The sequence below is a fragment of the Amphibalanus amphitrite genome, unplaced genomic scaffold (assembly GCF_019059575.1).
Source record: "Amphibalanus amphitrite isolate SeventyFive unplaced genomic scaffold, NRLGWU_Aamphi_draft 000933F_arrow, whole genome shotgun sequence".
Classification (NCBI taxonomy): Eukaryota; Metazoa; Arthropoda; class Thecostraca; order Balanomorpha; family Balanidae; genus Amphibalanus; species Amphibalanus amphitrite.
Genome location: NW_024882427.1, coordinates 103,112 through 118,184, shown reverse-complemented (window position 1 = coordinate 118,184; position 15,073 = coordinate 103,112). Strand labels below are relative to the sequence as shown.

The 15,073-nt window shown below is 50.2% G+C and overlaps 1 protein-coding gene across 1 annotated transcript; it reads left to right on the top strand.

The window, feature by feature from the left end:
- Positions 1-2,649: 2,649 nt before the first annotated feature.
- Positions 2,650-14,869, top strand: LOC122368246 (uncharacterized protein KIAA0754-like). Its single transcript, XM_043341994.1, has 9 exons — positions 2,650-2,696; positions 5,477-5,573; positions 5,778-6,007; positions 6,364-6,557; positions 7,809-8,815; positions 9,121-9,269; positions 12,902-13,043; positions 13,457-13,570; positions 13,862-14,869. The coding sequence occupies exons 2-9, from the start codon at positions 5,496-5,498 to the stop codon at positions 14,120-14,122; spliced, it is 2,175 nt and encodes a 724-aa protein (XP_043197929.1). The 5' UTR covers positions 2,650-2,696; positions 5,477-5,495; the 3' UTR covers positions 14,123-14,869.
- The last annotated feature ends 204 nt before the right edge of the window (positions 14,870-15,073 follow it).

The following is a 15,073-nucleotide window of genomic DNA, read 5'->3' as shown; positions in this document are numbered from 1 at the left end:
AAAGGAGCATTGTATGGTTCAGAGTTTGCAGAAGAAAAATCAAGATTTACTGTTCTATTTAACGAGAGCTCGATGCACGCTCAAGGAGTAAATATCTGTAGATGATGTGTTGGCAAAGTGTTGGGCAAATATATTTGTGACGGTAACTGGGTCAGTTACGAATATATTGTTTGAAAGCAATTGCGGAAAAGCACCTGAATTAGTTCGTCGTGAGGCGAAAGCACGAACATGACTCCAAAGTTCGCTGAGCGGGGTAAAACGATTACATTTAGCGGCATAGTTTTGCCATGCCGCCTTCTTTTCTTTGTATATAGTTTCCGCACATTCCTTACGGGCAGCGGTATACAGTTGGGCATGTCTGGGACATATGCATCTCTGGAAGTTTCTGAAAGCTCTTTTTCTTATTGCTTTGGCTCTTTGGCATTTCCAGTTCCACCAGACAAGATTTTTAGATTCATTTGCAGTTCCAATCTTAATAGTTTTTTCTTTTAGCGTTTCACTAGCCGATTTCTTCATAGCCCCCATAAAATTGGAAATGGTCTGAGACAGGCCGTAGGGAGCATGTCTGTTGACCTTTGCGTTAAAGCCCGACCAATCCGCGTTATTTGTTTGCCATACCTTCAGTGTCGGTGCTGGTGACAGCGTGGTTGCACTGGTAAGTATGATGTGAATTGGATAATGGTCTGAAAACAGCGGATCCGATGTTACGGTCCATCTAAAGAGCGGTGCGATCCTCGGGGAAGAAATTGACAAATCAATTGCAGAGGTTGTGTGGTAGCTACTACTGACAAACGTTGGGTTGCCGTCGTTCATAGCTACAAGGGACTGGCGGTTTAGTGCAGCTTCAATTATCCTGCCTCTCGGCGATAAGTGTCGGCTGCCCCATAGTGGACTATGACCATTGAAATCGCCGAGCAGAAGGCAATTTTCTGGCATTTGCTCTAGAAGGTCATTCAGATTTTGCCGGTTTACAACAGTTGCATTTGGCGGCAAATACACTGAAACAACCAACAACTCGCGGTTTAGTAGTGAAACAGTAGCTGCTACAACATTTAGCGGGGAAGCTATGTTTGTTTTCCGTTGTGACACTGAGTTTGCTACATAAAGAGCTACGCCACCCTGTCTATTTGCTAGATTTATGTCCTGTCTGTACAAAGTATATCCAGCCACATTGTAATTGTAATGATCTGTGCTTTTAAAATGAGTTTCCTGAATCGCGGCTAGAAGGGGAGCTTCCTTTTGTATATACTGTTTAAATTCAGACAAATGGGATAGAAGTCCTCCTACATTCCATTGAAGCAAAAAATCCATTGCAGCAGCTATCTAGTTTGTTTGGCGCGCTATTCTGGGATGAAGGATCGTCTGGTCACGACCTGGGTACGAAGGCCCACATTTTCCCTCTCCTTTGTTGAGCGTGCTCGGAGACGAGTTTTGGGGCCTTCTGCATGGAGGGTGAGCTGAGTGTCGGAATCGCTGTCATCAATGACTGATGGCGATCGCAGGACGGAAGACACGGCGACCATTTTGGGGGTCTCCTCGTCCTCGCTCGTCGTATTGGCATCATAGCATGTGTCGTCGTCGGAATCTGTAGCCCTGGTCCGGTGGAGTGGTGTAACTACGGAGACGCCAGTTGGGTTGCTGGGGGACATTTCACAGGTGACTGGTGTTTGGGCCTGGTGTCGTGTCCCACCACTTTTGTGCGGGCCTGTTTCTCGCTGATCAACCACGGTGGGAGAGTCAGGGTGGACTGTCTTGGGTGTCGGTGTCGACCGGGCGCAGCCTACATCGATAGACCGAGCGAGTTCCGGCGTCGCGGCCGCGCGCTTCCGAGCATGGGTGCTTGGGTGGTCTGGCGGGCTCGTGTCTTTGCGGGCAGGTGGCGTCAGCTTTGCGTGACGTGCGAAATGGGGCAGATCCCGAGGGGGTGGGAGCTCTGGCCAGTCCTGTGGGCGGTTTGCAGCCTGGGATATCTGAGCCTGTGTTTGTCCCACATGGCGCGGGACTCCCTCGTGGTGGGAGGTGCTGGGCTGGGTCATGGGGGGTGACCCACCGTGGGTGCCAGCCACGTGTCCAGATCTGCGTTGTGTGGCCTCGCGGAGCTCCTGCACCTTTGCAACCCACACGGGACAGTTCTTGTCAGTCATTGGGTGCGGTCCATTGCATGCAGCACAGTGGGGAGGGGCGACACACCCTGTAGACGGATGCTCCTCTGAGCAACGTTTGCATATTTCAGCACGAGACCTACATGTGCCTTGTCCGTGTCCATAACGCTGGCACTTGCCACAGCGCCGAGGCAGCTGGTGAGATGGCCTGACTTCATAGCGCATGTACACTGCATAAAGGTGTTCAGGCAGCTGTGTGGCCGAAAACCTCACCTTGAGCAGTGGGTTCGGTCTGGAATTTTTTGAAGGGAGGGCGTTGTTTACGTACAAGAATGGCTCATACGCGCAATATATGTAACATTTGAAGCAGCTGTTCGAAACCAGAATGAGCAGTCGTCACCGCGAATCACTTTGTAAGATTTATGTTGGCTTATCAAAGCTGCGTTTTTATTGGTCGACTGGGTTCAGGCACATTCCTTTTAGAGACGCTGAACAGCTATTTCTTTTGTGCTTCGTTAGCTCCTTTTCTTCCTTTGCTCGTTGATCATCAACTTCCGCATCCTTGGGGAGGAAAAGAAACTTGAGGAGGGTGAGGTGAGTTGCGTATTTCAGAGATTGGTAGTTGGATGTTTTATTTATTAGCAATGCAATTATTTAAGTGTTTTTAGTCTCAGTTCCTCACCTGTTCAACTCACCTGTTGGGGGTTCCCTGCCTTCCAGAGTACAGCATAGAGGATGTGCATAGGATACGTGAGGAAGGAACCCGCGAACGTAGGGCTCGCCCGGCGGAGACACCACAAGGGGTGCTGCCAAGCCGGGAACAAGAGCCTGCATAGTGACAAACACGAATTTTGCTATAGTTTCATGATACATACAATAAGAGATCGTATACAATAATGCAAACACAAATTAGGGGAAACAGGTCAACGCAATAGCCATCACATATGATAAGAGAACAAGGCATCACCCATCGAGTCAGCCAACATGGCCTTGAACCTGCTCAGGTCGGGTTCACCTACGACCTGGTCAGGGAGTGCGTTCCAAGCGGTGATACAACGCTTGCTGAAGGACCTGGTCCTGACATCAGTTTGTGCTCGAGTGTGGCGGATTTTGAACCTGTGGCCTCTGGTACTAGACGAGGGATCAAGTTCGAACATGGTAGTGGCATCTATACAACACTTTGCGTGGAAAATCTTCCAATATTGAATCAGATCGGCACGTAGAAGTCTGCCCTGGACCGAGTACTGGTTCAGAGCCCTAAGCCGGGATTTATAATCAAGCTCTCCCATGCCTAAGATCTTTTTAGTCCAACGGCGTTGAACAGATTCGAGGAGGCGCACGTCCCCTATATACGCAGTGTGCCATACACATGAGCAGTATTCCATGATGGGTCTTACATGAGTGTTGAATAAAGTGAGCATGAAATCAGGGGATCTGCAGACAGTTGACCTTAACAAGTTTTGGGTAAGGCCAGCAGCCTTTTGCACTGTCAAAGCCACATGCTGGTGAAACTTCAGGTCAGAATCAATAAGAACCCCGAGATCAGTGTGGGATTTCACGACCTGAATCGATGTTTGGTCTAAGTGATAGGACGGGGGAGGTAGGACATGGGACCTTCTTTGAAAGCGGATGACCACACATTTTTTCAGATTTAAGTAGAGACACCAGGACTCTGCCGTGCGTTGTAGCATCGTTATGTCCTTCTGACAAGCCTGTGAATCACGACAGTAGTTAGCTGGACTGTCGTGGCGTATTGTCATGTAGATCTTCAGGTCATCTGCAAATATTTTATACTGACAGAGGAGGTTACTTGCGACATGGTTGACGAAAATAAGAAAAAGAATTGGTCCGAGGACAGAACCCTGGGGTACGCCACTCGAGACGTTGCGCTGGCTGCTTGTCTTTCCCTTTACCTGGACTGACATGCGGCGACCAACAAGAAAGTCCTCGATCCAGCGGATGAGGGGGGTATTGATCCCTAGCAAATGTAATTTGGTGAGCAGAATAGGGTGAGATACTACGTCGAAGGCCTTGGAGAAGTCAAACATGATGACGTCAACGGTGTCGCCCCTGTCAAGGTCCTACTAGTTTTATTGAGGCATCAGCTTTCTTCTTCATCATTGAACTCTCCCCCTCAGCTCAATCCTGTCAAGACTGCCTAATCTTGATTTTGCTCAGAACGGATGGATTGTTATGAGTCATAGCCTAAAGCCTTTGTAGTGAGTCATACTTTGCTATTTGAAATGCAGTCTGCATTCTTCATCATTTTCCTCAATATGCTGTTGTAATTAATATTTTGGTCCGTACCTAATGTGGTAATGGTATACTATTTTTATCTCACCTTGTCAATGTTCATAATTCAGCCCGTGCCCCGCTGGGGACTGGAGTCTGTGTTATGTGCTCTACTTGGGGCCGGGGGGGGGGGCTATTCATAGGCTAATCTTTGAGGCTATTCATAGCCCCCTCCTAATTCTAGAACTTTTGGCAGATTGTCCAAATTCAAAGGGAATCTGTTGGGAAAACTGGCAAAAAAAACTGGAAAAACTGTTGAGCAAAATTTAATTTCATTGACTTTGCGGTCACCAATGTTGTCACCTAGGTCAGGTCAAATTAAAAATTATCATGGTTTGGGTTGTTCACATTCCAATTCTGGGCTCTGGCCACCAGTTTACAAGTCAGATCAGGCTCATTTTTCATTTACACACTCTTGAATAGGTGCTTAAGATACCCTGCAGTACGTACCAAAGTTGTACTTTGATTTTCAGGTCAAGGTCAGGTCATCCTAGGTTGCATCTTATATCTTGCATTGGCCACATGACACATGTTTTATGGTCCATTTAGGCCATAAATTTTTAAATGATTGTCATTTGTGTCATTTGATGTCATTTTCAGCTGAATATAGCTGAGTTCAGGTAAAAATGTCAAGTTTTCAAGTTGAATTTTTACAACAAAAAGATGTCTATCAGATGCAGTTTAATTTTGTCTATCAGATGCAGTTTAATCTCAGGGCTATTTATATTGGTGCACAATCTATAAAACATGCTGAAAATTTATTTCAGCACTTGTCTCATGGAATGAATCATTACAGAAAAATTCAAAGGCACTTATATATTTCTCCAGATTGGTGTCCAACAAGTCAAGCCTGTAGTAGAGGCATTTTCTTCTGATGTTATAAGAACCATGTCCTCTAACCAGTACGCTGTATAGCAGTTTTACCATTGAAATGTTATTTGCTTTTATGCTTCATCTTTTTATAGACCACTAAAAAAAGATGAAGATGACCATATATAGATCTTGTCCACTTTGATTCTTGTTTTGCACCTAATTTTTTCTGTTCTTTGAAATGCATTATGACAACAGTTTCTTTTTTTCAGCTCCCAAAACTATGCAAAAATGTCTGGGATGAGGGAGGTGTACAGGGCTGGCTGGCTGAAGAAAATCACATCAGATGACAAGAAAAAGTCATTCAAGGTTAGTTATTGGTGTGTGATTTTTGAATATTTATTTTTGCTTGTTCTGATGCTGTGTGTAAATGACAAGCCTGCTGTAACCATGCAATTTTTGTCTGTGAAGGAAAATTGTTTTGCTAAGATATTAAATGGCTTATCATTTTCTCTAACTCTAAGAAACATATTCAAAAGTAAAACATTTTTCATAACATGGCTCCATCTCCAGAACCCGCGGGTCGAGAAGGTATGGATGGTGTTCTGCGTGCACGACGAGCAGACGCCGTTCCTGGAGCAGTACGGGTCGCGGCAGGCGGCCGCCGGCCACCAGCCCGAGTTTGGCTACCCGCTGGCCGAGTGCTACCACGTGTCGGCCAGCATCCGACCCACGCTGGCCTCCGAGCACGAGTTCGTCATCACACTCCGACAGGATGTCGTCAAGTTCTCGTCCTCGCGCAGGTGAGGAGGGTTCGGGACGGGAACCGCGTCACTGGTGCGGGAGAGTGGACAGGGACAGTATCGGGGTGGTTTGTGGCTCGGTGGTGCGGTAAAAGTGGGGCGAATGGCGGAATTCAGTTGTTACGCTTGAAATGAAAGCAGTTTGCGGCCTGCGGGTTCAATTTAATATTTATCATGCTCCTAGATTTCTGTTAATACCTATGCGTTTGGCAATGTTAAATGTCGTTTTTATGTGATAGTGGAATGTTTACCAGGAATGAAAGTTTTCGTTTCCTAAAATTGCCCGTCGTGTGGGAACACCTTTTGCATTGTCGAAACCCAAAGCACAACACTGAACAACGCTCTCCTCGTTTCAGTGAGGTAATAAACGACTGGATATCGATCCTCCGTAACCAGCTGCACGAACTGAAGGTCCTCGAGTCCAAATCGAACCTGTACTCGAAGGCGCCGCGGTTGCCCATGCAGTTCGGGCTGCAGCGTGACCCGAACTCTCCGCTGCCGGCTCCGCCCCAGCCGCCGGTGCTCAGCGCGCCGCTGCTCGGCTCCGCAGGTCAGATGGACAGGCGCCCGGCATTCGCTGGGTTCCTCAGGTCGGTTGGACGGGCGTTCGGTAGTCGTTGGGCTCCGCAGGTCAGTTGGGTAGGCTACCTGGCGGTCACTGTTGGTTCCCGCAGGTCAGTTGTACGGGCGCCCGGCAGTCGCTGGGCTCCTCAGGGCCGTTGGACAGGCGCCCGGCGGCGGTCACTGCCGGGTCTGCAGGTCAGTGAGGTAGGACACCTGGTGGTCACTGTTGGCTCCCGCAGGTCAGTGAGATAGGACGCCTGGTGGTCACTGTTGGGTCCCGCAGGTCAGTGAGGTAGGACACCTGGCGGTCACAGTGTTGGCTCCCGCAGGTATTAGGGTTGGACACCAGCTGGCGGTCGCTTTTGGGTCCCGCGGATCAGTGAGGTAGGACGGGCGTCCGACGGCCACCCTCCGCAGTTTGATGCAGTTCGTTTTGTCGTTTGCGTCGATATGTTGCTTCATTTGTGACGTTTTTGTCGATATGTGTAGTTAAGGCGCGAAAATACCACTAGCAGGTCCCCTGTTAACAGCGTCGCTATGATTGTGCAGCGTTGCGATTTCACACATAGACTATCCAATCGATAAACTTGCGTTTTAAGCAGCATTTTCTAAGTGAGAACAATCCTTTGAAAGCCGCCGGAAATCCAATCCTCGTGAAATCCTTTGTCTAGCCGCCGGAGATGCATGGCATGATTAAATAAGCGATGTCTAGAACTCACCAAGCTGCATGACGGAAGTTAAGGAAAGTAGTACGCCTCCGACCTTTCCGTGCGAATATCTATTGTTCCCGTCACGGCGTTGAGCCGGTAGTCCGTCCATATCATCAACGTGATATTGCGCCATGGCTGCTGTGGAACAGAGATATGCGCTAGTGAAGTTATAGCGAGCGTGCAATTTTAAATCGATCAGTCGATGATTCGAACGTTGAACGCATTTCCATAACCGGACTCGGATCGGTCCAAAACTTTATTTTGTAAAAGGCCCCTTTCGCTTGCCCACATCATTGCTCTTTAGCGATTACCGCGGCCGCGTATTGCTGGCTCTTCTTGAAAAGAAAATGGAGAGCACCGAAACGGCTCGAATCGGACTATTACCCCTGTTTGGCTCTGGAGAGGGACAATAGTTATCCCTACCTTGCCTAGTTTGTGAGGTCGTGTGCATTGCCATTGTTATAATGCATTGTCTTGGCATGTCCATTGTCCAGTGTCCACACTAACATAACTTTCCCTGTGCGCAGCGGCGCCGCGGCCGCGGCTGGCGGCTGCCCCCGCTCCGTCCACCTCATCAGCCGACGTCACAGTCACCTCGTCTGTGGCCACATCGAGAGCCGAGAACACGTACTCCGTGTCGCCCAGCGCGACCGCCGCTGGCGCCGCTCCTACCGTCCCCACCAGCTGCGGAGGCGCAGCTCCGGAGCCGTCCGTACCGGCGGCGCCGCGCCGGGTCGCCCCCACCGTACCCGTCACCGTGCGAGCCGCACCCGTCACGCCCCCGGCCTCCCCGCCAGCGCACTGGACCCGGTTCGACGACGAGCCGAGCTCACCGCTGCCCTCGCCGCCGCCTCCGCCTGGCGTGCCGAGCTCGACGGCCCCGCTCACCCCTCCGACCCCTCCGGCGGCCGGCGGACGAGCCGCCGCCGACGAGCATGTGACCGTCATCAGTGTCGGGGAGGCGCTGCGACTGACCGTACCCGACTCAGCTGGAGGTGGTGAGGCCTCTCCGCCCCGTCAGAGGCGGATGACGGCCCCGGCGCGGCCGGCGGCTGTCCCTCCGCCGGCGGCGCAGAGTGTGGCGGAGAGGAGAGCGGACCGCTCGCCGCTCGCAGCGTCCCCACCGGCACAGCCGGCCGCGGAGGATATTCTGCTCTACGAGCGACTCAGTGAGGCCAGCAGCGCGGCGGCGGCCAGCAGAGCGGTGCCTTCGGTATCAGCTGCAGCCGCGGTGGTGACAACCGCGGCCGAGTCCGCCCGGACGTCGACAGTATCGCCGCCGATAGATTCCAGCAGATCACATCCGGTCCTGCCGCCGACACCGCCCGCAGCCGCGGCGGGGACGACAGGAGCCACGGCGGGGGCGGGGGAGGCCGGCCGGGGGCACTCCACGGTACAGCGCTCACACAGCTCGGTTCCGCAGCAGCGGCCGTCGATGCGGCCACCGCTGCAGCGTCAGACTAGTGATACCAGCCTGGACAGCCGCGGCGCGACCGCCGGCCGGCCCCGGCCCGCCGTCGACCCTTCGCGCAGGGTGAGTGAAACCGCGCCCAGTTCCAAAGTGCGGAAGGGGGAGATGGCACTGCGCACATTCGAATCATTTATAGTGCCTGAAATAATATGGGTCGAAATTTCCTTTCGAGTGTGCATTCTACAAGCATCTATGCTGCACCCTCGAACTGTTTGCAAACTTTTCTTGTTAAGAATGGTCGATGTCACCACAGACTAGTCTCAAACTGTATTTTAGCTTTTCAGAACCACCACCAGCACTCGAGCCTCCGTGCTCATTCTGTGCCCAGTGCCCACCCTGACCGCATGCCTCACCGCTCCTACCCCCAGGACGGCGCGGCGCGTCAGCTCAGTCTGCGCGAACACCAGGTGATGGTGCTTCGCCGGGAGATCGCGCACCGGCCCGGCGTGCGTATGATGCTGCCGCGACGCACTGTCAGCGGCGCACTGGCGCTCGTCGATGGATTCGGCGCCGTCTGGTGAGTCACGCTGACGTGTCGTCTGGAACTATGACAACCAAATGGAAGTCGCTACATCGTTGCAACACTCGGATCAATCGTTACAGTCTTTTTTAAAATCGCTTGAGACTCTCACGGACCTATTTGAAAAAGATGTGAGAGTAACGAGAGCTCAGTGAGAGTCTCAAGCGATTTAAAAAAAAAAGACTGTAACGATTGATCCGAGTGTTGCAACGATGTAGCCAAATGGAAGTGTGTAATGAAGATTCTGATCGACAGCGGAACATTGTCTTCCTTTTCCACATTAGATCATTTTCCTATATACGCCACTCTTGACCTTAATACTAAAACCACTCCACCTCGCTTCAAAAAGATATGGAACTACAACGGGCTAGATGCTGATAAATTTACTAGGCTTCTTATGAACATTGACTGGCAACAAATACTCGAAACAGACATCAACACCGCTACTTCAAATTTTACTTTGGCACTTCTATCTGCAGCTGAACAAGCGATACCAACGAAAATAATACGTATTCGACAAAACGATAAACCTTGGGTAACCAGCGAGCTCAAAAGACACATAAGGAAACGTGATAGACTTTTTAGGACTGCCAAACATAAGGGGATAGACGATCAGGCATGGGGCAGATGGCGAGCTCAACGGAATTTAGTCACTGACCTAAATAGGCGACTCAAACAGAACCATCTCAACAATCAGATTCATAAGCTTTTAGAACAGAAACACGACCCATACAAATATCATCAGACTTTACGGAACATAACAGGACGCAATCGACACGAAGTCATACCACCTCTGATGACAACGAACGGGCGGACACTGACCAACGACGATGACAAAGCGACTTTATTTAACGACCATTTCGCAGCCCAATCACTTCTCACTATCCCACCTAACCACATGCCTCCTGCGTCATACAACAGAGGCCAGGTACCCACTCTCAATACAATTGTCACTACCCCAAACGAAGTACTCAAAATTATTAACTCACTAGACCCCAACAAATCATGTGGCCCAGACCAGCTTCCAGCCAAAATAATCAAACTTTCTGCCATAATAATCGCCGAACCTCTTTCAATGCTATTTAACAAATCATTTCGCTGTGGAATCTTCCCAGACATGTGGAAAGAAGCAAATATACACCCTACTTTCAAAAAGAAAGGCTCTCAATCAGATCCAACAAACTACCGACCGATCTCTATTCTTCCAACTTTATCCAAGGTGATGGAAAAAATTGTATTCAAAAATATATACAGTCATCTTTCGGAGCATAATCTATTATCAGAAAAACAGAGTGGGTACCGACCGAAACATAGCACACAACTTCAACTTACCTATCTCTGTCACAATCTGTACAAGTCTCTCGATTCAGGTAACGACTTCACAGCTATATTTCTCGATATCTCAAAGTATTTTGATAAAATTTGGCACCAAGGACTAATCTACAAATGCGAAAACGAATTCGGAATTACAGGACTGCTTTTGGCTTGGATCAAATCTTACCTCCAAAATCGTAAGCATCGCGTCAAAATATCCTCGTCATTTTCTAACTTTCGAACAATAAATGCTGGCTGCCCCCAAGGTTCAGTCCTCGGGCCTCTTCTTGCAATTCTTTATCTCAATGAACTATCAAAAATAACAGAGAACAACACCCAATTTTTTGCCGACGACACTTCTTTGCACGCATCTCATACATCCACTAACATAGTTAACGTTCAAAAATCACTCCAGAACGATCTAAACAAAATACAGCAATACGGCCAGAAATGGATAATAGCATTTAATCCTGAAAAGACTATCAAAATTACACTCTCAAACTCTTCAAATCCGGCAACATCACCACATCTTATCTTTAGCGGAAAACCAATTCCAATATCTCACTCCCACAAGCATCTCGGTATTACCCTTTCTCAAGATTTGCGCTTTCATCAACATGTAAATGACATCATTTTAAAAGTCAATAGATCCTTAAGTCCTATCTACCCTATAGCATCACTTTTACCAAGACACGTACTGGATCTCATTTACCGCATTTACATCCGACCCTACTTTGACTATTGTGACATTATTTATGATGGAAGTATCACACTGACTGACTCCTTACGACTGGAAAGACTTCAAAACAGGGTAGCTAGACTTGTGACAGGAACTCTACGTAGGACATCGACTGATAAACTGAGACAGGAATTAGGATGGACTACCCTCAAAATGAGACGGAACATTCACAAACTCACAATGTACTACGCACTCAGGCAACCACAATCACAACTTCCTACGTACATCACTTCCATCATTCCTAACACTCGATCGCAAGACACCGGCAGACTCCTAAGAAATTCCAACATACAGACACTGCCCAAGAATAGGACTACATTATTTCAAAACTCATTCGTACCATCAACCACTAAGCTATGGAACACACTTCCTAACAACATCCGCAGTGAAACATCCATTAAACTTTTCAAAAAGGCCCTTCTTAAGCATTTGGGAACCCCTCCCCCTCCTCACTATTTCTCCTACGGTACCAAATTTGGAAACAGGGTTCACACTAGGCTAAGGGTCGGGATGTCTCAGCTCAATGCTCACCTTTTCCCCTTACAGCTTTCTGATTCCCCTCAATGTCAATGCGGGTCACCCAGTGAAACTGTTCGTCACTTTCTTTTATACTGTCCTATTTACCGTAATGTTCGTGATCGCCTGCTTAGAGCCTTGAGCATCCATTTAGAAATTAACGTTTCTGTTCTCCGCTCCTCTGATTTGCTAACTTTGTTATTAAATGGACCCAGTCCTGCGAGAGGCAGCGACCGGGTGGTGGCCCAGCTCTTTCAAAAATTCTTATCCGATACAGGACGTTTCAAGTAGCCTATCGGGTTGGCGGGCTGGCCCCTCGGGCCGGCCGGGGCCGGAGCGGTCGGGCGGGTCGGCGGTGCGGTGGTGGCGGCGTGGTGGCGGTCGCTGCGGGTGTGGCGCGTGCGTGCGTGCGGTGGTAGGCTGATCCGACTCGGGCGATAGCACGTAAGAGCCGAGAGGTGCTGCAACTTAAGCAAAATTGCTTTTGCACCAATTGGCGATCACTGTTTTGTACGTGTCCTGATTAATGAAATAAATTTATTCTATCTATCTATCTACCAATGAGTGCAAACTTTTTAGCTTTTTAGCGAGGCTTAAGTGTAAATTATCTGCGATGATTAGTAAACCATTGCAATATGATGCCTTTCTGTGCTGCTAGGAACACGGAACGAAACTTTGCAAACTTTCACGAGCCTGTTAAGTGTAAACCTTCCTGTCTGTGCGTGATTTGGCATCCTTCTATATCCGTCAGGCTGGCCGGCTGTGCTTCTCCTGCCCTATTTGTGTATGTCAGTGTATGGCCCCACCCCGCCCGCATCCGCCAGGCTGGCCGGCTCGCGGTAGAAGTAGCAGCAGCGGGCGCTCAGAGTGCCTAACCTCGCCTCCCCTGTCTTATATTCAGGCAGGCTGACTGTAGTGTATGACCTCCCCTCCCCCTGCCTTATCAGTCCGGACGGCTGTGACCCCCCTCCCCTGTCCGCTGGGCAGACCTGCTGTTACCTCACTTCCCGTCCGCAGGCTGGCCGACTGTAGTGGCTGACCCCCCTCCCCTGTCCATCAGGCTTGCCGGCTGGCGGTGGAAGGAGCAGCCGGCGCTAGCCTGCGCGCTGCACGTCGGTGACCGGATCGCCTCCGTGGCCGGCGTGGCCGTCACCTCGGCAGCAGAGTTCGGCAGACTCGTCAAACAGCAGCAGGCGCCCGTGGTGAGGACTCCAGAGGGGAGAGAGGGATGATTGGGTCGTTCAGAAGGACCTCACACCATGGACTATTGTCCATTCATACTCAATTATTCATTGCTAAAACATTTGTGAAGCTGAAGCGGAGTATTGTATTCGTTAAACGTTTTAAGGATTTAGTGTTGCTTCACAAAATGGCATCGTAAAAGACAGTGTTTGTAATTGAATGTTGATCCTTAGTAAACTACGAATTGTCAAACACTCCTAATTTTCACCAAACAATGTTAAATGTATTTTCTTGAACCTGTGATGGTAAGCAAAGCCTCACAGCTGCAGATCGTTTGTACTTTCGGTTTCTTTCGAGCGGCTAGTTCGCCGCCCGACCCCTAGTTGTCATCTGCCTGGTTTTCTAAGCACGAGCGTGGTCCATTTGCCTCCAGGTGGAGCTGGTGGTACAGCGGATGCCGCACGCCATCGTGGTGGCCATGAAACGGGAGCACGAGGGCCAGCCGCTGGGCCTGGTCCGGGACGGAGCCACCGGAGAACTGCTGCAGGTCAGTTACACACAGTGGACTATGACGCTGGCGCTGTGCTAGAACCGCGCGCATTCAGCGATCGATTACATAAAGAGCGTAAATGACATTTAATCCTGAGCTGCCGAAACTTGTCACGTTCGTTTCTCGAATATGTGATCGGACGGACGATTTAGATTGTTTCTAGCCGCGTATGTTTATGAAATTCGTGTGTTATTCCAGCTAGGAGCCAAGTAAGATACCCTGGCTCTTGACGCTTAACCTGGTGTTTCTTGCGCCGTGTCTCGCTCTGACTCGCGTGTCTCCCGGCAGGTGTTGCCCGACGGCCTGGCCGCCAGCCACGGCCTTCCGGCGCGCTCTGGCTCTGCTGACGGCCTCTCCCTCTGCAACTGGTACATCACCGAGGTCAACAGCCGTGCGGTCAGCCTGTTCAGCAAGGGCGACGAGCTGGGCAGCCGGCTGGCGGCCGTCGGGCGCGACATCTCGCTGGTCGTCCAGCCGGCGGATCTCGTCAAGCTGCTGAAGCGACAGCTGAAGGCCATCCGCGGATATAAGCAGTATGTGGTGCAATAGAGGTGATCTGTGGACCTACTGACCACGGCCTGCCGTCGACCGGGGAGGGTGGAACCCTGTCTCGGTCTGTGGGTCGTGTGGTGGCTTGTGATGGTCTGATGCCGTGCGGGCCTGGTCTGGTGTGGCCCCTGGCGGTCTGATAGCCGTCTTCCCTCCCCTGACGCCGTGTCTCGCCGCCGTGGGTCGCGGAATTGCGGCTGTCTTGTGGAGCCGCCCTGTTGTGATCTAATGATGTGAATTTATCTGCCTTTGGACTGAGGTGGCCCGTGTGGTTGGACCGGCGTGGTACCGCGGGGTGAGGCCACGCTGGAAGCTCCTCGGGGACCGGGGGCGGGCCCGGTAGCCCGCCCCGCACTGTGATTGGATGCACTGCACAACGAGTAGAGTATGTCCGGCCGCGGCGCAAAGACTGCGTGTGTGGCCGCCGTGGCCGGCTCGCTAGTTAGACGATGCACGTGTGCTCCGCCTTGTGCCGAAGTCCCGTGAGGGACGCTCTGATGACATCGAACCTGGGGTGATAACATTGTGTCTACGTTTGCAACATCGAGAATAGATATTAGATCTCCACACTGGATGGTGTCCGTGCACCATGCCTTGACATTGCACTGCGTATTTGGGATTTGTATTCTCGACATGCAATTGCACATGTGTGATATGGTGCTTCCACGCGAATTAGATTATGATGCACTTTTTTACGAACTTACATTATATAGGTTTTTATTATATCTAATAAAAAGGTAACACTGAGTTGTTCTTTGCGCGAAACGTGAAGGAATGAACGGCTATAGATTTATCTCCAAGGCCATCTATAGATAAAATAAACAGGCTATCGCAAGATTGCATACTTGGCTATCGGCTAGCGAGGATCGAAGTAAAAAAAATACTCGGGCTTGAAGTTTTTTATTCGTGGAAATATGGTAGCTACAGCGAAATTGGCGCAGCAAATACAGG

What these genes read in the sequence shown, in the direction of transcription:
- LOC122368246 (XM_043341994.1), top strand. Translation starts at nt 5,496, where the DNA reads ATGTCTGGGATGAGGGAGGTGTACAGGGCTGGCTGGCTGAAGAAAATC. An exon ending in ACAAGAAAAAGTCATTCAAG is followed by an intron (nt 5,574 to 5,777) that starts GTTAGTTATTGG and finishes CTCCATCTCCAG; the next exon opens with AACCCGCGGGTCGAGAAGGT. An exon ending in AAGTTCTCGTCCTCGCGCAG is followed by an intron (nt 6,008 to 6,363) that starts GTGAGGAGGGTT and finishes TCCTCGTTTCAG; the next exon opens with TGAGGTAATAAACGACTGGA.